Source organism: Peromyscus eremicus, chromosome 15, assembly GCF_949786415.1.
Source record: "Peromyscus eremicus chromosome 15, PerEre_H2_v1, whole genome shotgun sequence".
Classification (NCBI taxonomy): domain Eukaryota; kingdom Metazoa; phylum Chordata; class Mammalia; order Rodentia; family Cricetidae; genus Peromyscus; species Peromyscus eremicus.
In genome coordinates this window covers 6,263,900-6,291,117 of record NC_081431.1, presented here as the reverse complement: position 1 = coordinate 6,291,117, position 27,218 = coordinate 6,263,900, and the positions used below count along the sequence as shown (strand labels likewise).

The window sequence follows — 27,218 nt, the reverse complement described above, 5'->3', positions numbered from 1 at the left end:
GGTTTGTTGGGCTCAAATCAAATGTGAAGCAGGAGGAGCTAACCTTCCTCTCTGCAGTCAGGATAGCACCCACTGACCACTAGACAAACCACCACACTTTGGTGAGAAAGATGAGCTAGAACTTTAAACTCCAGAGTGCCTCCTACTCTTGGACTCAAAGAAGCACAAACACTCGCTTGGACTCTTCTCAGTGTCTGGGAAGCAGGAGCAGTGAGCGGAGTGCTTACTGTACATGCATGATGCCTTGAGTTTGATCCCAGCACTCACACCAACAGCCAGGAGTCGGGTGCCCAATTATAACCCCAGCACTGCAGAGGTAGAGACAGAGGGATTCACGGGCTTGCTGGCCATCCAGTCTAGCTAAATCAGTGAGCTCCAGAGTTGGTGAGAGACCTTGTCCCCCCAGATAAGGTGGAGAGAGATTAAGGAAGACATCAGATGTCAATCCTTGTATACACCACACACACTACACAGAACACACACACACACCACACACTACACACCACTTGAGGTTATGTATGTGAACATATGGGTGTGGGAGTGTATGAAAGATGCTTTATTTCAGCTCTAAGAATGAGAAAGCATAGCCGGGCGGTGGTGGCACACACCTTTAATCCCAGCACTCGGGAGGCAGAGCCAGGCGGATCTCTGTGAGTTCGAGGCCAGCCTGGGCTACCAAGTGAGACCCAGGAAAGGCGCAAAGCTACACAGAGAAACCCTGTCTCAAAAAACCAAAAAAAGAAAAAAAAAAAAAAGAATGAGAAAGCACGCTACTTTGGGATTCGATGAGAGAGTTCAGAAACAATTTTGAAAGGTAAATTAATGGTGGCCACCTTTCTGAACACGAAGTCTCAGAGATGATGGCTTCCAAACAGTTAAATGAGGTAGACAACGTTATAACCTCCTGTGCACTCAATCTCTATAATATAATCTCTAAGGTAAATAAGATTACTTATAAACTGTCTGGAGGTGGAGGTTATAACTAACTTCCTGTTATATTGCCTATGAACCAACAGCAAGAATCACTCCAGGTTTCTCCTGGCAGACAGCAGTCTGAAATTCATGACACAGAATGATGACAAAGCTTATCAACAGTGTCTGACCTAACATATCAAAGAAAAAAAAGAAAAGAATAATCAGAATATTTTTAAGGTGGCAATTAAGACATTGTCACTTGCTTTAGCAAAGGAAAGAATCCATATGGATTCTTCCTCCATTGAGACAGCAAGACCCTGAAAATCTGTGGGTTGAATTCAAGAAAGGAATTAAGAAAACAGCTTTCTGAGTAGATTTAAACAACATTTAATGTAAAAACTAATGTAAGATTCACAGTGTAGCTAAGAAATTTGAAATTTTATAGACTTATTTCCCTTAAAATACTCTGGAATTTGATTTTATGATGGAATTCTGCCAATATATATAGGAACGATGACTTCTTGTTTCTCTTTTATTTTGTATTTGCTTATTATATCAGCCACTTAAGTGGTTGGTGTGTAAGCACAGGTCCTCAGAACACAAAGAAATGGGCTGGAGCTGTGCGCAAAACAGCGTGTGGTGCTACATAGTTGGCAGCCACGGAACTTTACAAAAAATTTAAAGAAGATTTTACATTTACTTTACAGTGTGTGTGTGTGTGTGTGTGTGTGTGTGTGTGTGTGTGTCCATGGAGGCCAGAAAATGTTGGATCTCTGGGATCTAGAGGTACAAGCCATTGTAAGCCGCCTGATGTGGGCACCAAGAGCCAGAACTAGGTCCTCTATGGGAGCAGCAAATAATCTTGAGCCAACACTCCAGCCCATAATAATTTGATATCATTGTCTTTAAAATCAAAGAAGAAATCAAACAAACACTTAAGGAAGCATTTGGCCACAACACAATGTACTCACAGCATGCTTCTTCAGTCATAAAGAAAGTATTATCACCCCGTTTTATAAGAAGATGGAGACTCCAAGTTATCAATCTTTCCAAATTCTAACTCACAGTTCTGTGGGCTTCAAATCTCATGAGCTTTTCAGAAATCATACAGATGATTATAGAATCATTTTTTTGTAGACAAAAGAAAAAAATCCACTTAGAAATTTAACACCTACTGGTGCCTGCCAATTACTATTGCCTTCAGGGGTAACTGCAGTCATGTTAATAATATTATTTTTTAATTTTTATCTATTTACTTTTTAATGAGTATGTGTATGGTATGCATGCTTGTGGATATGGATGCTCACATGTCTATAGACACACACTTGCAGGTGCACATGTATGCAAAAGCTGACAATGGATGTCTTCCTCTATCACTACCGACTTTATTTAATGAGGCTGAGTCTGAACCTGAACTTGTTGTTCATTTAGCTGCATGAGTCTCCAGCTGATCTAGATAGCCAGCTTGCTCTGAGGAGCCCCCGTCTCTCTGCCTCCACAGTGCTGGAATTACAGAGGGCAGCCATGCCTGCCCTGCACTTACGTGGGTTTAGGGATTTGAACTCTGGTCCTCACACTTGTTCACCAAGCATTCTATCCACTGAGCCATTTTCCCAATCCCTCTGCTCTTTTCTTGTGACTCCTAACTCAGTGTCTTCTTTACTCACAAAGCTGAGGCTGAAACAACAGTGAAGAAACTGTTGTTGGTCGGATGGGTTGGCATCAAATACCAACCAGCAGAGGTCTATCAAAGCCTAACCCTGTGGCATAATGAGAGAGAGGCTTCCCTATCTTCATGGGATGTGAAAGCCTGGATTTTAATAGCACATGATGACACCGCCTGCCTCTATTCTATTTTTAATATAAGACTTTTAATAAGATTAAGAATAAACTTGAGGCATGTAGTTTCATTCATATAACACTTCAGTAAGGGTAAAAGAAATATCTTTAATGCATATACACACTAAATATACATCGGAGAAGTCTTAGGATTGTGTATAGCATGTCTATAGTCTAACTTCAGCTGGCCATCTTTAACTTCTTTATTATCTCAATAGGAGAGGATGTCAAAAAGATTTAAAAATTATACTAACTCATATTGTCCTTCCCTGCAATATGTTAGAAATTAAAGTGAAAACCTACAATGTCAACTATATAATCTGGAGATGGAAACGAGATAGGGAGCAGAGAAGAGATGGGGAAGGGAGGCAGGCAGGGGTGAGGAGAAATACAAAAGGGGAAAACGCCTATATTAGGAATTGTGTGTGATGAGCCCAGAGGACCATCTTGGGATGTAGCCACCGTGTTCTGCAAACCCCGCAGAACAATGTCTCCACAGCTCTCCAGAGGAGTGGTACCCACGTATCCAAGTGGCAGCGCCCCAGAGGGACATGAAACACTTCATTAATCTGTTCATGGGTGTTGACTTTTCCTGTAATTCATTTTCCTCTCCACTGTCTTTAGCCAATGCAATCCACCATTATCCTCCAAAACTTCACTCCCTTGCCTCTTCAACAGCATCTGCCACCACAGGATTCATTTAGCTGCATGAGTCTCCACCCTCAGCTTCAGCTCCTTCCATGAACATTTTGCCCCAGGTTTCGTTTTTATCTCTGTTCTTGCCTCACTGTACAAATATTAATGAAGACATATTTACCTATACTCACAGACTCCATTGTCATTTATATAGTTATGATCCCCAAACTATCTTCCCAGCCTCCATTTTTCCATCTACCTAGGCATGCAGGCCTGTTTTTTACACTTGAATTAATCACTTGACTGTACAAATTATCCACAAATCAATATATGTCAAAATGAAATGACCCTATCCCTCCTATCTGTTCAGTATTTCTTAATTTCCTATCTTCTTTCCTGTGGTAGACACCCTACTGAAGTTAGAGTCATTGACACTGTATTTTGTATTGTTTTTGTTTTCTCAGCATACAAAGCAAGATGTAACCAAAGTCCATTCCTTCCAGCCAAAGCCACCAAGTATTTTTAGAATAAATACTTGGATCTCTACCTCATTATTACCAAAGAATCCCTGGGCCGATCTCTCCTAGCTGAGTGCTCTCATCTGCATCTTCAAACTCATCTTTCTCGTTCTTGTCAAAGCATTTATTTCACTTCCCTAAAATCCTTCAGTGACTCCCGAGGCTTTTAGGAGACAGTTGAAGCTGTTGTAAATGAGACCTAAGTTAATGCCTCGAGTGTGAGAAAGCAGTTCTCACATAAGAGATGGTGATCAGCTCCTATTTTGCAAAACTCCCAGGGCTCAACCCAGATCTCTTCTTCAGTTGCCCATTTTTGGGACATGACATCAATCCCCTAAGTTCTTTCATTGGAAGGGATTCTATCATGCTGAGCTAAGTACAGAGATCAGTGACGCCACTATGTGTCCAGAGGAAGAAACATTTCTCCCGTCATATTCTTGGGTCACTTCATGATCCTGGGGCCAGTTCCCAATCTTTTGGAGGGCCAGAGCACTAGAGGCCCCAGAAACTGGTTATTTTCTTAAATAACAGAAGACCAACTCAGCAAAACTGTCATCTCAAATCTGCATCAACATTTTCAGAGACTAAAGAAATAGTATTTGCAAAAAAAAAAAAACCCGTTGCTTGGCCATCCATCCATTCACAGTGTTCCTCTTCTGCAAGACTTGACAGGACTGTCATTCGATGTTGGGATACTGCTGCTGCTGCCTACATCACATGGACTACAACCTAGGGTGTACACAGAAGTCACAGCTTCCACACTCAGATGTAAACTAAGCAATGTCTGGGTCAGGGTTCATTCTTCCCTACTTCGTTCCTAAGCAAGGGCAGATTTTATTTCCTGGGTGTTGTGAACACATCTTATTTTTGTTACACCTGAATTGGGTATCGGTAATATATTACACCCTGTAATGAAATAATGCTTGCTTCCTAACTGGAAACATGATCTCCTCACAAAAGAGGGTACATGGGTTAATAGGGAAAATAATTAGTTCTATTAATATTTACTGTTAAACTCGATCTACTTTCTATGGGAACTTAAAAAATAACAAAAAAGCTCATTCTTCAGACATGCATATGTCTCCAGAAAGAAATGGTTAAGCTCCTTATTGCCTTCCTTGAGAAAGGCAGACCAACTGCATCAATGTGTGGTGCTTCTGGGTCAACGTGAAATTCTTCCATCCAGTAGTTTCCTCCTCTAGCGCCCTGGATGGATTTGCTAGACCAACAATGGTCATTTCAACATGCTAAGGGAAAACAATGGTTTTCTTTACTTTCAAACTCTTAATTCCATTAAAATGATTCCCTGATAGAAACAGCATGTGGTTTAACATTTGAAACGATAAAAACCCTTCATATAATTATCTCTCTCTCTCTCTCTCTCTCTCTTTCTCTCTCTCTCTCTCTCTCTCTCTCTCTCTCTCTCTCTCTCTATATATATATATATATATATATATATATATATATATATATATATATATATTTGTATTTTATCACTATGGCTCAGCCATATTTCAAAAAGTAATGTAATACTTGGACTTGTTAAATAAAATTTGTTTGTTCTAGTTGGGGAGTGTGTGAGTCCTAGGATTATCACTCTGGATCCTGAGTCCACACTTTGGTTTTGCTATGGTCATGCCCTTCACTGAGCCATTTCAAAGTTTAATTATCTATTGTCTTCCACTGTGCTAGATAACTAAGCATTATGTCATTTATTAAACACTTGATTCCTAATGCCCAAATTAGTTACACAATGCCTTCTTCCCCTCGCCCACCATTCTTTGCTGAATTTGAGGCCCTATTCTGCACTTAGCTAAATTGCATCATAAATCAGAAAATAAACATCTTAATACAAATTAAATTCATTTTCCATGGGTTCAATTGGAGCTGCTGCAGCTCGGGGCTAACACTGTTTCTAGCCACAACTTCCCTCACATGACTCTCTACAGACGCTCTTTCCAGAAAGCATATGGCACTCAGAACACTGGGTAGCAGTCAAAAGGTCTGTGGTAAGGAAAAAAAATTAGCTTCTTCTTTAATCTTTTCCATAGAGAGTTAGCCTGGAAATACACTCACACTTTTAGCTGAGAGTCAGGGAACTCCTTCATAAATGGGCACATGATCTCACTGTCCACATATAGCAAACCCATTTTGTAAAAATGTAAATTTATTTGAAAAGAGAACGTCATAACCTGTACTCTATCCTCCATAAATTCCTGTGTGGGAGCCAAAACCTTCACGGTAACTGGATCTGGAGACAGGGCTTTTCAAAGGTGTTTGATTAAAGGGTAAATAAATAAAAGTGCTGATGCCCAAATCCAGTAATAGTGGTGTTCTTCTACAGAAAAGAAGGGATGCTGACCTGCCTGTCTCTCCATGAGTGGGCCCAGAGAAAAGGCCAAGTGAAGGCACAGCAAGAGAGATCGACATGCAAGCCAGGGGGAGAAGCCTCACCATGGCCCATGCCAGCTAGGACCCATGCAAGCCAGGCAGCCAGGCCTCACCATGGCCCACACCCGCCAGCACCTTCTTAGAGTTAATGGCTTGCAGAGCAGGGAGGAAGAGAGCTCTCACTGACCTTGCTCTACTAGCCCAAACACTGATATAGTTGCTATGTGAGCTGGTGCACTGCCAGCTTGTCTCATTGCAAAACCACCATGGCAAAGTTTTCAAACTTCAACATATACCCTGCAGCAACTCCATGAATTGTTCAAAGATATAAAATCTTCTCTCCCCCTCATTGTGCCTCAGTGGCATCTAGAACTTCTGTCTGCGATCACGGTAGTATTAGTGTACATAAGTATTTAATCTACAGCATATAATGTGTGTCACACAATAATATTTTCCTAACTGTAAAAGTTCAGGCTTTCAGAAATGATGGAGTGTGCATGCACACATATGAGCCAATATTTCAATGCTCTTGAAAGTCATTTAGATGAACACCTAAGTGGCTCTCTTTTTAACTGTTATCCAAATGTTTTCTTACTACAACATCTTTTTATCTCTGAGAATTTCAAGGTTCAGAAAAGTATACATAAAGTTCCCAACTCCACACATCCCAAGCCCATGACTTAGATCCTTTCTGGTCCCACTGAAAAGAGGACTTTGACCCAATTTAACATATGGAGCATTCTGTCTTACTGATTTTCTCACAATAAAAAGATTTTTGACATATGGTATAACTGAGACACAGATGAACACATCTAGACTAAATACACAAAACCCCAACTGGGTAATGTGGTACCCACGGGATGAAGCATTAGGTACCTCACACTCTTGCTTGTTACCATGAGCACCTAAGGTATCAATAAAAACTGTATGACTTGACATGTTCCAAAAACAGTAAGACAAAATTCATAAAAATAAATCAAATTCACTATTTCTTATTTTATTCCCTTTCATTTGAGTACACAATTAAAGAAGGGGTGCTTTTAACAACCAAAGATTTGACACAGGTGCATTTTGGCCTATGAACAACAGACAATGAAATGAACAGGATAACCAGAGGAAGGCATCTGAGTGCCACGGGTGCAGATCAGACAGACCTGTGACTCCCCTAAACAATTAGCAAAGTTGGCAAGTCCCATCAGAAAAAAAATACAATGTTCAATAATAAACAAACAAACAAACAAACAAAAACAAACAAACCAACCCACAACTCAATCACCCTCCAGGAACCAATAGTACTTCTGGAGATATAAATACAAAATCAAAACTGAATGTCCAAGAATAAAATTTTCATATGAACACTTACATTTTAAAATTCCAAAAACTTCATGTATCAAAATTCTCAAGATCATTACTATATGTTTTGTATAAAATATGTAAAATTATGAGTACTTGCAAGTTCTGACTAAAAGAGCCACAGTGTACACAGCTTTCCAATATATATGTGTATGTTTAAGTGTGAACATGTACACATTTATACAGACATAAGGAAAAAGAAAATAACTGGAAATGGTAAAAAAAAAATCACTATTATATAAAGCAGTCACTATTCATTCTATGATACGCTGATATATTTTTTTCCCATTGCTGTGAATTGATCATAGGGTTTCACGTATGTTAGGCAAGTGCTCTACCATGGAGGTATATTACAGTCCCAAATGTTTTCTTTTCTTTTTATGGAATAGACTTCACTTTGTACCATTGCACCAAAGAAAAAGAAAACAAAAGAAAAATATATATAATTAACAAAATATTTTAAACTGTATTTTTGTGCCATTGCACAAAAGAAAGAACACAAAAGAAAAATATGTAATTAACAAAATGTTTTAAATTATGCCTTTTTTCGTTACAAATAAACCCGAATTCCCACATAGGCACTGACCCAATAAGTATTCAACAAATACTGAAACTGACCAAACTATAACTCCTGTATTTATTATTTCACACAGTAAATTTACACTAACGCAGATATGCAGTTTAAACTTCTAAGTATTTTTAAAAGAACATATACCAACCCTTTACCAGATGCTGCTTCCACACACCCTCACCCTCACCTCTTCCTTCGTTTTCTTGGATATCACCCGCAGCCAGTCTCCAATCATGCTCAGAACGGCAGCAAAGTAAGCAAGCCCGACGAGGATCCAGAACCACACAACAGGCTTGTAGAAGTCCAGATACTCAATGTCTGATCCACCTGCAAGAGAAAAGCAAAGTCGGACACAACAGTCGTCATCTCAGGAGTCAATAACTGAGATCTCCCACATGCTCATTGGCTGAACTGCGGCTCAAGGGCAGATTTATTGGCCTTTCCCGCCAACCCAGGCTCTTCCTTTACACTGAATTTCTCCTGTTCACTTACACAATTCTCAGATTTTCAAGGACCAGTTCAAAAGGTGCTTCTGGAGGATGCTTCCTTCCCTTTCCAGGTCATGCTAACTGTCTGTGTTTCCTGATTCTTTTTATGACCATCTGTCTCTCAGAACTCAACTGCTCCATGTGCACCTAATCTCTCTCCATTCCCACTGAAAAAGTACACGTTAGAGGCTGTTTCCACACCATGCAGAGGACCGCGTACATCAGCCCACTGCCTATCAACCTGTGCCATCCAGCGGATCTGCCAAACTGAACCGGAAGTGGGTGACGTCTTAAGTAGTGTGGTCTGGTAACAAGCTTGAGGCAGGGCAGCCATGGGTCTGTGGAGAATCAGAGGTCTTTACAGGCAAGGCTACCATCATTATCTCTGAGGAATTCCCATGATGTCATCAATTTAAGCCCTACATCTCCAGAAAGAATAAGCAGAAGAGCACTTTTTTTTTTTTTAAGGGAATCAGTGTGCAGCCATCACTGTACTGTGGGAATCTGCTGTGCACATTTCCAAACATCCATCCACTCAGCACAACTAACAGAGGTAGTTATGAAGTGTCAAACACTGAAATCCTGACTGATTTATCCAAATAAGTAGTCAAGGCTGTGTCTTATGAAATCCAACTTTAACCTGAGAAAATCTTCACATTGAGAATGGATGCCTTGGTGTGTAAAGTGATTGCCATTGAGTTCAGATCCTCAGAACCCATGCAAAAGCTAGATGTCAGAGCTCACCTCTGTAACTCCAGGGCTCCTACCCAGAGATATGTGTCATGGGGACAAGAAAATTCTTAGAAGTTCCTAGGTCAGTTAGCCTGGAGTACACAGTAGTGATCTAGAGACTCTGTCTCAAGAAAAGGTAGAAGGTGAGAACTGACCCCTGAGTTTGTCCTCTGACTTCTGATATACCTGTTCCCTGCACACACACACACACACACACACACACACACACACACACACACTCACACACACACACAATCTGAACAGGAAAGAAAGCCTCACATAGACAGTTGCTCACAGCAGAGTGTGTGGTGTAGCAGGACAAAGGTTACATAGTTCTGTGGAAGAACACAGAGGAAGGAAGAGAGTGGGAAGGAAGAGGGAACTTTTAAGTGATGAGTATCAAGACACTGTGAGAAGCCACACTCTCTTCAAAGGATTCTTGTAGAGGACCAGCCAGAGTATGAATGAGGGCCAGAGAATGGTCAAGGCCAAATGAGGAGTATAGAGAAATAGGGTATGCCGGATGATAAAAACCTGGATCCTAACTCAGTGGGGACTGGATTATGTTTATAGGGGAAATGGCCTGTTTGTGGTTGACTGTATGATCAAAAGGATCTTAATGGCTGAAGGGGATGGGGTGGGGAGAAGCCCCAAGAGATGCTCCAATTTGGGAGCAACTGGGAAGTTGCTGTGTTGAGTGAGGGCAAGCCTGGGAAGGAGAGGCTTGCAAGAAGTGGAGCAAGGGCTGATGAGACAATGGTGACAGGCCTGTCTCTGAGACCACAGTCCCTTACTTGGGAGATGACCAGTAACTGCATAAGGGATAAGAAAATCATCGACTAAAACCAACACAAATGGTTTAAGTTGGGACTTGACAGGCTAGATATGTTTAGAGACCAACATGTGAAATCACCCAGCAGAATTCCCATATGCAGGCCTAAGGCATTGTGAGGCAGAGCAGGGGACAGCATCTTAAAGCCAACTGCATAGACAGTGAGGATATGCAAAAATTCAATCCATGGCTAGAAAACAAATGCGTACTGCATTCAAATGTAAAATATTAATGGAACATTCCTCTAGACAAGCTGGACTTTGGAGATCCCACAAAGATGCTTCTGAATGTGAAAGGAATAAGACAAATGGGCAGAGAGGGCTCTAGCAGGTAAACATGGTAAATAAGCACACAGCCTGAGGACGGCCCAGAGGCCTAGACACAGTAAGATGCCCTCTAAGATAGGACCACTGGGGAAAAAAAAAAAAAAAAAAAGAAACAAAAACTTAAACTTCATCAGAATGCTTAGGACTCTTCTAACACACGGGCTCACAGACACTCTGATTTTAGCACAGCCTGCAGGCTGAAGATGACATTTTATGTCTTTTTTTATAAATGGGATGTTACAGTTGGAAAGGGGTAAGTTAGCTTAATCGCCAAAAGGCCTATATTTGGGTAAAATGTTTACCCCAAAAGTTTTAGTGATTCAAAGCCATGGAAAAAGTTTTTTCCCCTTTCTTAATTACCACGCTTAAAATGAAATACTGGCAGTTAGGTGATCTAAGAAGACAAACCCCAAGAAAGAAAGCTTTGTCAGACAATTATGCATGCTATTCACTTCCCAAATCTGAGAACCATGAGTTGATTTGCACATTAATCAGCTCATTTGATGTAAAAATCATCCCTAAGTTAGTAGATCTGTAATGTTGAGATAATTTAATTTGGGACGGGGTATTTTAAAATGAGGAAATGATCTTAATCTTTTTATTTTTAGTTGCAAGTATGTTAGAGTGTACATGTATGTGCACATGTGTGCAGGTGTCTGCTGAGGCCAGAAAAGGATGTCAGATTCCCTGGAGCTGGAGTTAACAGCAGTTGTGAGCTACTGTAGATACTGGGAACCTCTGCAAAAACAGCAAGTGTTTTTAATCACTGAAAGTGCTTTTTTTATTCTTGACTGTCAGGAATAATAATTTTCTACCTAGTGTTTAGGAATGTGTCCAGGTGTCTCTTACTAAGACAGTGATATAGCTGGGTGTGGCAGCTCACATCTGTAATCTAGCACATGGATGCTGAGACAGGATTGCAAGCTTAGAGCAGTCTAGAGGACACAGTAAGATGCTGTCAAACCATAAACAATAAGGGATGTAGAGTGATTTCTCTGCCCTCACTTGAATGCCTGTACCATTTCTTCTCTTCCCCTCACTGTTGGTGTTGTGGACTGCAGGGTGCTCCACCCTCCCTCCCCTCACTGTGTTGTGGACTGCAGGGTGCTCCACCCTCCCTCCCCTCACTGTGTTGTGGACTGCAGGGTGCTCCACCCTCCCTCCCCTCACTGTGTTGTGGACTGCAGGGTGCTCCACCCTCCCTCCCCTCACTGTGTTGTGGACTGCAGGGTGCTCCACCCTCCCTCCCCTCACTGTGTTGTGGACTGCTGGGTGCTCCGCCCTCCCTCCCCTCCTGGGTTCTCCACTGACTTGGCAGATCAGTTTCTCCATTTCATTTTCTCCTTGTTGCCATAGAAAATGTGCACATAAGCTCTTTCCATTTTAGGAGCTTTCTGACTCATTATAAGAGAACATACAGATAGCAATAAAAATACCCAAGAGGGGTGGAGGCAGACAGCTTCAGGAACCTCATCAACTTTTCCAAATAGTTACAGGAAGTCTAAGCTTGCTGAGTCTCTTCCGGGACGTGTGACAGTCTCCTTTTGGTCCCCCACCTCCCTTCCTCTGTCTCTTTCTCCCTCTCCATCCCCCCCTCCTCCCTCTCCCCTTCCCGCTTTTACTCTCTCACTAGATCCCTTTTCCTTGACATTTCCAAGAGGAACTCAGCCAGAGTTTGATCCAATATAGCGGATTAAACTACTAAAAATGTAACGCAGGAAGGTTCATGCTGTTCACAACGATGGGAAGTGATTCTCTCCACAGAGTGGGTTCCCTACGAATAGTAGCTGGAAACCTCCCCTGTATCAAGTACTGAGAGAACCTTCCTGTCTGCTCCCCAAGAATCATGGCTGAGGGGACATGGAAGGGACCTCCTAACTCCCAATGCCACATTGCTCAATCGATGTGTTCATTTCAACTCATTTATGGAATATTCAAACATCTTACTGAGGGAGATGAGAGAACTTATCCTCCTTGATTAGCTTCCATGACTGGAACTATTCCATCCTAAAGGACTGCAGGTGATGCCGAGGGGAGCCAACCCACCCTGAAGCCCTGCAGGTGGGTGCTGAGAGAGCTGAGCCCCCTATATTTACACCAGAACATCACTCAGGCCTTTGGGTGTAGGTTTAAGCTTCATCTCCGTCTGCCTTCTCAGAAATAAAACTGATGATTCAAGTGCCATCAAGTTCAGTCTGCTCAGAACGCAAGAGTGACTGCCAGGTCCACACAGCTTCTCTCAAGTCCCAGTGTCTCAAAACAGAGATATCAGGGTAGGGAAAATAACCCACAACAAGTCACACAAGGACATGAGCTACAGAGCCTCAAATGCAAACCGAGTCGTGTGGCTCCAAATCAGGGCTTCTTTCACTGGATGGAGTTGTTCATCACCCACGTGCTCAGCTGCTCGCTGCTGTCTCATTACCCTGCACCTCAGCCCATACAGCAATCCTACAGCCTAGTGTTGTGGAGATGCTCTCTGTACAGGATGCCGACAACAAACCAAGGTCCAGTGTGGAGAACTAATGAGTTTCCTGGGCCTACTTACACATCATGAATGAGGGGTTACTTAAAAAAGTGTAGAGAACTCAAAGTAGCCACAACGCCAAAACATCTCATCCCAGCCCAGATGACGATGACCTCCCATAGCTGCATGGATGGCATTCTCCCATCAATTAACCTTCCCCAGTCTGTATACTCTAGTACTTCCTGAGACCATGAGTCCAGGGACAATTAGGACAGAATGACATATAGCTGGCCAAGAAGTACTTGAGGGAGTGGCACGAATCTAATGACCCTCCATCCCCTCCTTCTAGGAGGGAACATCAACAAGCTAGATCTCGGGGGTCTTTCGCAAGTAGTGGCAGCTGCTCTGCCAAGGATGGTAGCTTTTAGACTTGTAGGCAGTGTTCTACAGCACTCACTGCTCCCGTGGGCTGGGGAGGTAATAAGGAAGGGTCCTGGTAGGGCCTTCATGCTGTGTCATCCATGACAGGAGGAGGAAAGGTAAGAGAGAGGAGGACCGTCAGTACTCACAGCATCAACCCCTTCAAGAAGGCAAAGCCGTTGTGACATATTAACCCATAAAAGTGTCACCTCTTAGTGTAATTAAAGGGGTGATGGAAATTTAGGAGAGGGCCATAATCAGACTACACCATCAACAAAACTACTCTACCCATGCAGTATGGAAGGTGCTTAGCTAAGGGGAAAGACTCTAAGCTTGGCAAGATACCCATCTCTCTTTGGCTCAGTGTAGAAGCCCTGTGCATCAGCAGACAGACCCTCTGTATTTACCTCTCCTGACTCCAGGAGTTTCTAGAAGGTGGTGCTATTCTACTCCACAGAACTTGAGTTTGGGATCAAGTGAGTATTTGCATAGCTACCACAATCTAGCTGTGTGATGCGCGCGCGCGCGCGCGTGTGTGTGTGTGTGTGTGTGTGTGTGTGTGTGTGTATTTGTAATTTCATTACAAAAAAGCGGTTTTAAAAATAAGAACTCAAAAATGCAATGCAATGTTCTGTCTGCTTAATTTTCTTGACTTCTGATTTTTTTCTCTGAATCACAAAATATTAATGATGAAAAACCTACATATCCTCGTTTAAAAGACTAGTCATTCTTGACTGAGATTATCAATTCCAGGACCTTCCTCCTATTTTCTAATGTGATACATGTATTACATAAACATGCAGAACATAAACACAGTGTCACTCTAAAGCAATGAGTGTTTCAGCTTCACATTGCTATCACAAAAACACTTGATGCGATACGATACAACTACCCCAAACTGTTCACTCAGCCCACGACTTTGGAAGCTCCAGTTTGGGGTGAGGTGCCGCATTGATTCTGCTCTCTGGTAAGGAACACAGAGGAGCAATGATGATGAGAGTGTGCTATGGGCCAAGAAGCTTAGAAATAAGAGACCGGGTCCTACAGTACCCTGTGAAAGCATGCCTTCAGTGACCTGAGGGCACCCTCTGAAGCTCTACCTCTTGGGGGTCACAGCATGCATAACCTGTTGGGGGATACTCATTTAAACCACAGAAAAGGGGTATCATATACCTATTCTAGTTTAGATATCAAATAATGATCTTAACTTTTGGCTTTGACCATAATTTTATTAATGATGCTTTACTATGATTATGATGAGGCATCATTTCTGCTTTGTGTATCTTTCTTCTGTGACAGCAAATTGCATAAGGAACAGAAACATTCTTACAGGGGCATAGTCAATCTGGTGACTTCAACCTTCAATAATAATTGACCTATTAAAACAGAATTATGTCACTGAGACAGGAAAATGTAAAGCTAAAGAAGATAATTAGATGGGTGGTGTTGGCATATATCTTTAATCCCAGCATAGGGGTTGGGAAGCAGAGGCAGGAGGATCTCTGTGAGTTTCAGGACAGCCTGGTCTATACAGAGAAATCCTGTCTCAAAAACAAAAACAAAACAAAAATGTTATTATAGGGCTGGAGAGATGGCTCAGCAGTTAAGAAAACTCAATGCTCTTCCTGAGAACCAGGGTTCAGTTCCCAACACCCATATAACATCTCACAATGATCTACGGCTCCAATTCCAGGGGATCCAATGCCCTCTTCTGGTTTCTGAGGAGAGCAGGCACATATGTTGTGTAGAGATATACATACACGCAAAACATCCATACACATGAAGTGAAATTAAAAACTTAAAATTATTTTAAAATGAAGGCCTAGCATTTGAAGTTATATCTTTGGATTTTAGAGATTTAGAAACCAGCCCATTTCTCTTCTTCATATAAAAGCTGCTGCAAGAACAGGAACCTCCTGAGTGTAGAGAAGGGAGATCCACGAGTCCTTTCCCTTATTCATCTTTGCAACAGTGAAACTCTGCAGTGTGCAGGAGCTAAATGATCATCTTCCCTGGGAATGATCTCTAGGTCTCCATGGAGAGCAGTTTGGGGTCTCCATTAAGCACCAGCACCATCATAACCGTCACCCACCGATGCTCCCTCCTTTGCTGTCTCGCCCTGTGTTTCTACAATGCTTCTAGATGCCTGAGGACCCCTGCAAGCTCATCCCTTGGCTTGCCCCAGACCCTCAGTTCAACTCTGCTAATTAGTCATCAGCAGAGCTATCAATTCTCTCATTACTGGCTGAAACGGGATGAGCAGATTTCTCCTGTTCCACAGAACACGGATGGATACCTGTTTAGCGGTTGCTCTTTAATTTCATACATTCCATCCAGAGGAGCAGGAACCACAGCCATCATCGTTATTACTGAGTGCTGAGCACAGTAGTTCATAAACACCAGAGTAAATGAGTATGCATTAAGGAAAGGTGAGGGTTACAGTGCAGAGAGCCAGGGAGGGGGCTCTTGCCGAGGAGCCTGGCGGCCCGAGTTCAGATTCGGACTATCTACGAGACAAGCTAGATGCATATGCAATCCAGAGAGATGGAGGATGCAGGCAAGCAGCTCTCTGGGAAGCTTATGGGCCGACTGACCTCCGGTATGCAGAGGCAGAACAGTGACCTACCTCGCTCGATACCATGGACAGAGAGAACTGATCCTCAAAAGTTGTCCCTGGACTGGCACACTTACATAGTGGCACACTTGTGACCATACTCATATATACCTCTCTCTCTCTCTCTCTTCTCTCTCTCTCTCTCTCTCTCTCTCTCTCTCTCTCTCTCTCTCTCTCTCTCTCTCACACACACACACACACACACACACATACACATACACACACACACACTATAACACATCTCTTTAGCAGTCACATAAACTTCCTCTTTTTGATTAACGTGTTTTGTTTTTGTTTCTTTCTGAGCAGCCCTTGTGATCTGAGCAGTCCTCTGTCCTCATCAAGTACATTCTTCGGTATCTATTGGATCTCCAGCAACATCTTCCTCAGCAATCAGCTTAATGGCAGCAATTTTGGTAACTGGCCTCAGAGATAACTGCACAAATCTTAGGTTGTATCAGGCACTGTATCCTAGAGGATTTTGTTCCCAGCAGCAAAAACATCGCCATGGCTTTTGAAAACTGAGATGTTTTACTATGAAATCCCCATGAATTAAGTGAGCACTCACTCCATGAGTCACCTTCAGGGTGATACAGGAAGGGAAACATTTGGTTATGAAAAGCTTCACTTCCAATGATGACTTATAACATATAATTCCAGGAAATGTTATTAGAAGACATAGAAATATGTCTTTCCCTAAGTCAAAAATACAACAAAAGACAATAGAAGTTGGAGTTACTTTTAGGAAGTGGTATAGGTTACATGCCAGGGCAAAGGCACCATGTGTGAAGCCTGACCAGCCAGGGAGGTGCTCTGCCTCCCTGTGGCATGAATAAGCTCCCAGCATTTAACAGAGCATACTTTCAGTGATGAAAATTCCATAGAATACATTCAGAAGCCTTAACATATTATTCTGATAATCTGATATATATCATATCCTGATATATATCTGATATACAAACAACAAACATTTTGTGTGTGTGTGTGTATTACATAGTCCATAGATATCACAGAAAAGATATCTTTATGTTTTAATCAAGTGTATATTGTGTGTGTGTCTGAATGAGTTTGTGTACCAGAGTACAGTCTCCAAGAAGGAAGAGGGCACTGAATTCTCTAGAGCTGGAGTTACATGTGTATGAGCTGCCATGTGGTGCTTGGACCCTAACACCCCCTCTCAGGATGAGCAGTAAGCACTCATACCTAATGAGCCAGCTGGGAAATGGGTGTCTTTGTGGTGTTGGCCATGATAGTTACTTACAATGCTTAAATTTGAGGACTAAAATGTTTGGGTTTTCTTAACATAGGGAAGTTGAGGATCACACCAGGCTCTTCCTCATCCATACCTCTTCTGAACCAAGCTAAGCTGACTTGGGAGAAGAAGTGTCTTAAAGGATTTCATTGAGAAGCATACTTGGGGGTTACATGTCATCGCTCTGACTGATGCTATATATTTAAAAAGCCATCAGTTTTGAAAATGTGTTTTGTGTTAAACGGTATCACGAGGCTTTTCTCCAGTATTCTAGAACCATCATCTAATGGTTCTCCATCATCTTCTCTTGCACATTCATGGACCAAGCAGATCAGTTGTGGAAGCAAGCCCAAAAAGGTAGCCATTTTTTTTTTTACACATTCACATATGATCAAGACTAAATTTTAAGAAAGAAAGGTAGGTGTAGTCTTCAGTCTATAAGGTGAGTGCGACTTAAGAACATGTCATTCTAGGTATTTAAAGAAATGAAAAATCCAATGGCAGGAATAAGCACATCAACATTAACTCCCAGGGATGATTTTACAGTTCATTTTAACTCTGACTATACTTTCAAAACCAGGTACATGACACTGGCTAAGTCATCTCATTCTTCCCTTTTCATTTTTGGGCAAGAACTACAGCCCACATTCCTCTAAGCTCTGGAGTTGTTAGTATAACACAAGGCCAACACCTAGCTCCTCCCCAATACTCCTCAGCCTTAGGACACTGAGCATGGGTAAAGAGGAAGGGGGGGGGCAGAATGAATCAGCAGATCAGTGGAAAAGATCCAATGTCAATTACCAAGGTAACCAGCCAGCCACTGCATCACGCCCTGACACACACAAAAACAGAAATAAAAAAAATTAAGATTTTCGGGAGTATCTGGAAGGTAGAGTGCTGCCTCTTGCATTATGGGTCAGGACATTGGACAGCAAGAGGGAAAGCTCTACAAAGCAGACAGCTGGCCTCTCCCCAGAGGAGCCCTGCCTTAGTTCAGCAGCTCACTGGAGTCATAAGGTCCCCAAGAGCAAAGGTTGACTGTGTTGACTCTGTTGAGTTACACATGGCGATCCCTTCACAAGAAGCTCCAAAGACAAACAGTTTCTGTTTTCCGAAGATTTTTTAAAAGGGCACATGTTTCCTGCCTTGTCTTCTCTACATCTGTCCAAAAATGCTTCCTGAGTGTGAGGACCAGGCACACATGCCTGCAGCTCTAGAACACAGCTCTGTGGTCTCACAAATGCCAACATAGACGAAGGAGGCAGACGAGTCCTCAAAGTGCACTGTTCTTCTCTTCTCCCTCTTTTTGTCATTTTTTAAAACTCCATGTGCATGAGTGCGTGTATGAGTGTGTGCATGAGTGTGTGTCTGCATGTCTGTGTATCACATGAGTGCAATGGCCGAAGAGGCCAGAAGAGGACGATGGGTCCTGTGGAACTGGAGTTACCACCATGCAGGTGTTCAACTGCTCAGCCATCTCTCTAGCCACCATTAATCATTTTAATCAAAGCAAACTTGTGCTCTAGTAATTAGCAAGGTAGACTTCTATCTTTTAAAAAAAAGTCCTTTACAAAATGAAAATGGGATGAAAGTAATGCTTTTGATGAGGGGCTCGATATAACCAAATACTAGTGGTAAGAAAAGCTGTTTTTCCCATTATCGATTATACAAAGTATCATTCCTTTTAAGATATCTATTTTATTTATGTCTGTGTGAGTTCATGTGCACTCCTGTACAGGTGTCCACAGAGGCCAGAAGAGGGCATCAGGTCCTCTGAAGCCAGACTTAGAGGCAGTTGTGAGCTACTGTGTGAGTGCTGGGGACATAACCCAGGCCTTCTGTAAGTATAGTAAGGACTCAGCTGCTGAGCCATCTCTCTAGCTCCAGAAGGATCATTCTTGTCACCCTATCCTTCTATGACATGGGACCGTGACTCTGGACTCAGGGACCCCACTGGGACCCATGGGATGTTCCCACTGAATACCCTTCCTTGTGCAGAAGACCACAGCCACAGACAGACTCTTCAGTTTAAGAACCTTGACCTCTTCAGGTGAACTTAAAGTACTTTAAAAAAAAAAAACATGTTTTCCAAAACCATAAAGTAAAATATTTGGGGTTTTACTCACTCCAAGTCAATCTCGGTGGTGGTCATAGAAACTATTATTTTAAGATTCCACTCATATTTTTCTTCACTTTCATAAATTTTATAATTTTTTCATATTTAAGGAGTCTCAGACCATGAAGGTCACAAGCCAGTTGGACAGTCTGTGGGTTGTTTAAAATGCCCCATGCCATGTCCAGCTGTTGGCCTGAAGTGTAAGACCTTCGCCCGTACAGCCAACATGTTTCACAAGACTTTGTACTTATGTTTATGTCACTTGGGGAGACTAATGAATTGCAAGGGTCTTTTTGTTTTCATCCTGCTACCTCACTTTCCCCTGTAGAAACACATTTCTCAGTTCTGTTTACACTGACTATATACAACTTTAAGGCAGGTAAGAAATTAGACATTTTAGGACAGAACCCTGTCTGCTTACATGGTACCACAAATGTTCAAGACTCCTCATGTCATTTTGATAATTGTCCAAGTAAAAGGGTACCCTTTAGGCCTCTGTACCATCCCTCCCAGCTCCTCCACCTGGTACAGAGAAGTGGCATGCTGCTTCTGAGCAAAGGGAGAGCCTCACTCATGAGGATGTCACACTTCTTCAAAGACACTGCACATTCCTCACAAGGAGGCTTTGCCAACATCAACCTTAATGCCAGCACAAACTAACGAACTCCAGCCCTTTTTGATGTTTTCCTGACCAGAGCAATAGTCTCTCCTCTGGAAATAGTTAAAGAAGAGACTGAGGTCAGGCCAGAAAGATGGCTCGGTGGGCAAAGGTGCTTGCCACACAAGCCTGGCAACCTGCATTCAATTACCAGAGCCATGGAGAGCCAACTCCCACAGGTTGTCCTCTGACCTCCATACAGTGTGTTTGCACACACACACACACACACACACACACACACACACACACACACCATAAATAAAAAAAATGTAAGATTTTTTTTAAGAAATCTAAATCATTCTGATGAGCTTATTCTGAGAATTTGATAACATGTTGCTATTTTATGGTAATATAGTATGCCTATTGTATTTTCTATCACATCAAACTGGAGTTATAAATTCATTAGTGGTTTGAATTTGGGGGAATCTCATTAAAATGATCCCCAGAGGGTCATCCCTGCATTTATTTTTACTACCACTATTTAAGATTGGTGCTGGAAGATCATTCAATCAGTGAAGAGCATGGGGAAATGAGTGAGATCCTCAGCATCCATGTAATAATAAAAAAAAAATCTAAGTATGACTGATGCTCCTGTAATCTCTCAGAGCTGGCAAAGCAGACACAGGAGGTCTCAGCCCTTGCTGCTCTGGCTGACTCCAGGAACTCCTGGTTCAGTGGATGATTCTGTCTCAAACAACACAGTGGAGAGCAACCAAGGAAGACACACTGACCTGCACACGTACACACACAGATTTGTCCACATACACACCAACACATATAAAGACTTGAGTTGGAATAACACCACTGAGGAGAGTGAGGTCTGAACAAGTAAGACAGAAACAAGAAGAGAACAAAGAGCAGTCACTACATATAAAAAAGGACAAATCAGGTCACACAAATGATGTAGATACCATGAGACCCACTTCAGCTGGAGAAGGAGCTACTGCCCTGTACTGAGAATTAAACCTTCCAGTGTCATAGGCAAAAGAGAATCTTCAGTGGCCAAGAATAAAATCACCATCTGAAGTTGACAAAGTTTTACAAACTAAGGCAAAAGAAAGTAAAAAGGACAAAGAGGGCTGAGCTTTCTTATACCACATAAATAAGAGGTAGATATTTGGTTTTCAGAATTAACCTAGAAATGTGAAATTCTATACAACCAACCGTTTAGACTTATTTCACAAAATACAACGTAAGTGAGTTCAGCTTAATCCTTCTGTTGCCTCCAGAGTAAAGGAATCACTATTCACTGGGCTGCCACTGTTAGGGGTTGGATCAAGTCCTCCCCAAAGACATGTTGAGGCTCCAACCCCCACATACCACAGAATGTGATTGTATTGGAAACATGGTCCTTGCAGGTATCCTTAGCAAAAATGAGCTCAAAGGGGAGCAGGGTGGTCCTTAACTCAGTGACTGAGTCCTTAGAGGAAGGGGAGAGTTGGCACCTAGAAACACAGGCAAGGGGGCTGCCACGTACTGGCAGGTCACAGGAGGCCTGGCAGCTTCCCTCAGTCACTAGTGAGGGACAAGGAATTGTACCCAGAGTCCCAGAGGGGTCCAGGAACTCCCTCTGTTTAAAGGCACCTAGCTGTGAGCCTTTGGCATGGCAGCGCAGTCTCACACAGCCTTGTGTTCCAATTTAAACCCACACGAGCCTTAACTAATGGACTTGGGCTTGGAGAGCAGCTGCAGTGCAGGAAAACCTTACCTGCCACATAGTCACCAAATCCAATGGTTGTCAGGGTGATAACCACAAAGTAGATGGCGTCCAGAGCGCTCCAGCCTTCTATGTGCTTGAATATGACGGCAGGAAGAGCCACAAAGAGGACACAGCCGAACAGTATGAAGATGATGGTGGAAATGATGCGAATCTTGGTCTGACTAACATTCCATTTCTGTAGAGACAGAGTCAGGGGGGAGACAGAGGTTACAGACACGCCCACAAGAGCAAGCGACACAGTGCTATCTCGTGAGTACCTTGCTTCCTGCCCTTCTGTCCTTCCTATTCAACTGTCTTTACTCTTTAGAATTGAGTACAATATAAATAATTCAAAACAACCAGTGTCAATAAGTAATGCTATTTCACAGATGCATAGCTTTGCCAAGGGTAAAATTTTTTTTCTCAGAATTATAGCACATTTGCTCATTTGCTGGGAGAGCATCAACAGTCACTCACCTGAGCCACTTCATGAAATCTGTCTATGCTGTGGACGCAAGGCTGACTGTGGACCAGGTACAGCTGAGGAACATGTGACAACTGAGAAGCCTGGGCAAGCAGTACAGAGTCATAGCTGGGAACTGGGAAACGTGGACAAGGATACTCAGTTGACTAGGACATGATGCTAAGAAGTCTTCCTTTCAGTTCCACCAGCTGCCTGTGGGACTACAGCACCATTGGAGCTGTAAGCAAAGGTGCGACTTCACAGGCCTGACACACCTGTCACCACAGCCCCTGTTTAGTCTAGTTCTTCACCTGCATCTTCAGTAAGAAGTCCCTACAATGTAAAGTATGGAATGGGTTTGTCTCCAGCTCTCTATTTGAGATTAGTCATTTTCTTGTTCGCTTTTAAAGCAAAGTGTCCCTATGTTGTAAACTTGCCTAGAGCTCCCAACTCAGTCTCCAGAGTGCTGGGATTGCAGGTGTATCCTGCAATACAATATCGCCAGGCTGGCACAGTTGTCTTGCATTTTTATTTACTGACTGACTCTGTCTTATGCACTGCAATAGCTGTAGATTAGAGTCCATGCCCTGTGCAAACAACTGAATGGGGTGATGAGATGGCTCAGACAATAAAGGTGCTTGCCACCAAGCCAGAAGACTTGAGTTCAAGCTCAGGACCCACATGGTGGAAGATGAGCCAACTCCTGCAAATTGTCCTCTGACCTCTACATGAGCAACATGGTATTATACATATACAAATAAATAAGTGTAATTTATTTTTTAAAAGGAAAACCATTTAATAATAAGAGGCTGAGATCTTTCTAGAGATCAACATGCATAAAATCACAGAGTGGAAATGACCACAGGGAGCTCTCTCTTCTACCATCTTCATCTTATGGGAGAGACTTGAGTAAATTCATATCTTGAAAGTTGTTCCAATGTGCTTAACATCAAACATCATGACAATGGGAAGGGTATCATCATGAAGGTGTGAAGGTTTGTAAATGACCTGTAGATACCTGGTGTGGCCAACACTGTGCAGGGTGGAGTGGCAGTCAAAGGTTTGCTGAATGAGGGAATGAATGACTCATTATTACCAAGTTGATGCAATGTCTCTGCCTTCCCGATGAGTGTGAATAGCTAGAGAGTCTAGCATGGAGAAGGAAAGGGCAAGTCCTACTTTGAAATAACCATGTCTCATCCACTCCAGTAGTAAAAATGCTCTCATCCACTCCAGTAGTAAAAATGCTCAAGAGCTAGCTTCAATCTTAAGTAGGAAAAATCTCTAGTGCTAAAATTGAAATGGTGAGTCAATAGTTTTATTTCACTGGTGGAACCATGAATATGTGTTTCACTGAAGCTTATATGAAATGACAAAATAATAATTGAATGATAAATGCAATGCTTTGCAGTACCTGTGAGAGAAGGTTCTTAACACCATGTGCAAATGCAACCATTGTATCCTTCCATGATTTTCTTCAAGGACACAAACTTTCAATCATAGATTCTTATTTTTCACTTAAAATTCAATAATAACATGTTTTTGGTTTTTTTTTGTTGTTGTTGTTGTTTTTGGTTGGTTGGTTGGTTGGTTTTTCTTTGTACAGCCCTGCCTACCCTGGAAATCAGCCAATCTGTAGACCATGCTGGCCTTGGACCCTGCCTCTGCCTCCCAAGAGCTGAGAGCTCGGATTATAAACAAGCACCAGCACCACCACCACCACCACCACCTCCCCACTCCCTCAGCTTCAATAACAGCATCCTAATTTTATCCACAGACCTTCTAAATATAACACTCTCCCCAACCCCTCGTGTTTACTATCCTGGATTCTTCTGAACTGCTGCACTTTGTAGATAAGTTTCATTTGACTGTGTTCTACCATCAAGGTAGTTTGTGTTTACTATTTATTATTACAGCTTGCCCAAAAGGACCACATAACATATCAACGCCAACAGCAATCAAGACAAACACCAAAGCAATTTTTGAAAATAAAAGTACTGCCAGCTATTTGCTTCCAGTTTTAACATTGACTGCTTAGAACAATGGGAAGGCATTGTTAATGTGGCTCAAATAAGAAAACCAAGATTTGAAGCTGGAGAGGCGTCTCAGCAGTTAAGAGCACTTGTTGCTCTTGCGGAGAACCTGTGTTTAGTTCCCAGCATCTACACACCGCTCACGACCATCTGTAACTCTAGTTCCAGGAGATCTGATACCCTCTCCTGACCTCTATGGACACCAAGCATGTACATGGTACACAGACAAGGATGCAGGCAAAACACTCATACACATAAAAGAAATAAAACAGGGGTTTGAAGGAAAATTAACTACTTTAAAGGATATAGGTGGGACCTGGAAAGATAGCGCAGTTATGTAAAGTGTTTGCCTTACAAATACAAGGACGTCTGTTCCACCTACAGAACCCACAAAACAAAGCCAGGTGTGATGGCACAGGCTTGTAATCCCGGTGCTAGAGAGGCAGAGGCAGACAGTTCCTGAGGTGCTCCATGGCCAATCAGCCAGTGAGAATCTGGGTCATTTAAAGACCTTGTATAAAAAATAAATTGAATGATACTTGAGGTGACATCCAAGATTACCCTTTGCCTTATACACACACACACACACACACACACACACACACACACTATATATATATATATATATATATATATATATATATAAAATTAGGACACCATACAATTTCAAGTGGAACCCAGGAAGGATATAATTCTGCTTTCTTGTACATAATTTTTTAGTTTCTCTCAGTTAAGTATGTGAATAAGTTAAATAGAGTGAGTGGCATGCTGAGAGGCATAGAAATTGTTATATAAATGACAACTGAATTTCTAACTCATCTAAGGTGCTAGAAGAGGTAACGCACTAAAAAAACAAAGCAAAACGAACAAACCAAACCAGTAAACAGATGTAGTAAGAAGTTTGTGGTACCCACAATAAACGTGTCTTCCACTTTGGCAATTCCTTTTCCAAATATGGTCCCGAGCTGATCACCAACCCCAGCCAACAGAAAACCAAAGAGAGGAATTCCCAGCAAGGCATAGATGATACAGAATATTTTTCCACCTTCAGTTCGTGGGGAGATGTTTCCAAATCCTAAAAAACAAAAATGGAAAAATTCAGTTGTTCACAAATGAGTCATAGTTTAAAACACTCATCTCAAGCTTAGCGAGAAATCACCAGCTATTTATTGCAAGACATGGATTGTTTATTTCAACTGGAGAAGACTCCCTTTATAACTCTAAAATTAAAAGCTATTAAAGCAATTATTCCAAAAATACAACATACAGCTAATGTTTTGATGACACTTTGATCAGATGATGAAAAATGAGATGCTAATGTACCCAACCAAGTCAATATTTTCAGTATTTTCTGTCTCCTGGGCATTGATAAAGCTATTGACTGATGAAACTTTCATTACCATTTATAATGTACTTTGAAAGATACACTGAGAATATCCCAATGTGTTTAAATTATCTAAAGAATAAAGCTGTGTCACAGTTTATGTCTTTTTACTCAATTACATTCCAAAAAAACAGATAAATGCAAAATAACTGAAGTTCTGAAGAATTTGAAGGTTCAAAGATGTGTACTGGTCATGACCCAGGCAGCTGCACTTCGCTGACTTCATAACCACTGGAGTTAACCACTGATATCTGTGTGGGGTGAATCACCACAATCCCGGAAGCACAGGGAACACATCTCTGATAGATAGTAAACTAACCTAGAGTTTTGTTCAAAGTTTCTCTTACTCAAAAATATAAATAAATAGATGACATATTGAGATTTGTTCTCCTGTTTTTGCTGCTCTCTACCTGTTTTAAGATGATAGTGGCTAGGTTTTGTTTTGTTTGTTTGTTAGGGTTTTGTTTTTTTTTTTTAAATCTACTAACATTCTGTGGAACCACTAATGGGAACATCTACAGAAGTCTCTCCCGTCTTTGTGTCAGAAGAAAGCCGTGAGTTCAAGCTTTCCCAAGAGTTCTGTGCAGCTAACTCCACAGCAGGTGCTGGGAACCGAGAAGAAGTGGGGCAGCTACGAACTGGTAGATGTTATGAAGAATGGGAACACAGCTCTGAACATCATAAGATTAAAGAACGCAGTAAAGTGTCAATACAGGACAGCCATTTGTCAGACAGGGGACCCTGCACAGATTATTTCCTTGGCTGTTAAAAGGGCATGTTGTTATTACACACTTCCTCGAGGTGTAAGAAATAAAGTACCACGTGAAAGGTCATTTGTTAGAGTAACACAAAGGTGACAAGAAAGACCACAGAGCTTTGGACCCTCTAGTGTAATAACAAAGGGGACATTGCATGTTACGTTCATAAACGTAAAACTCGGGAGACAGAGACAGACCCCTGAACTGGTACAGATTATGAAGTAGATTAAATAATCTGAAAAAAATGTATAAACTCTAAAGAAGAGAAATCAAGGATGCAACTTCATAGAATATCAACAATTAAGATGGAGAAGGGGGCACTCAGAGCCTGGCTGTGACAGGACAGACCAGGATAAGCCAGTCTCAAAGAAAGGAGATAACAAACATTACCAAATCACCCCAAAGGGCTAAAGAGATAACTCCCAAGGAGTGCCGAGGATTTAGCTATACGTTGTCACAAGAGACATCAGAAAGGGTATTTCAATGGCAGAGTGCCATGAGAATCCAACCACAGACTGCTCTGTAGCCTATTTTATCCCCTTCTTTCCTTCTGTGCTTCCCTTCCAGTCCCTCCTCCCTCCCATCCCTCTTCTCTCTTCCTTCTCCTTCTACCTTTGATTTGTAAATAATTTTAGAGTCATGGGAAAGTCAGGAATGCCACACAGAATTCCTTGAAATGTTTCCCGTATCTGTCAACCATTTCCCACTTCGCCCTCCTCTCTCTCTCTCTCTCTCTCTCTCTCTCTCTCTCTC

The 27,218-nt window shown here is 42.0% G+C and overlaps 1 protein-coding gene across 1 annotated transcript in view; it reads right to left on the bottom strand.

Annotated features, from left to right (window-relative positions):
- Kcnk2 (potassium two pore domain channel subfamily K member 2) overlaps positions 1-27,218 on the bottom strand; it is a 134,580-nt gene that overhangs the window by 31,790 nt on the left and 75,572 nt on the right. The window contains exons 4-6 of the mRNA XM_059281032.1: positions 25,238-25,398; positions 21,837-22,023; positions 8,411-8,550 (exon numbers count right to left, since the gene is read on the bottom strand). Coding sequence (XP_059137015.1) covers positions 8,411-8,550; positions 21,837-22,023; positions 25,238-25,398 — 488 coding nt within the window. The remainder of the gene's footprint in view (positions 1-8,410; positions 8,551-21,836; positions 22,024-25,237; positions 25,399-27,218) is intronic.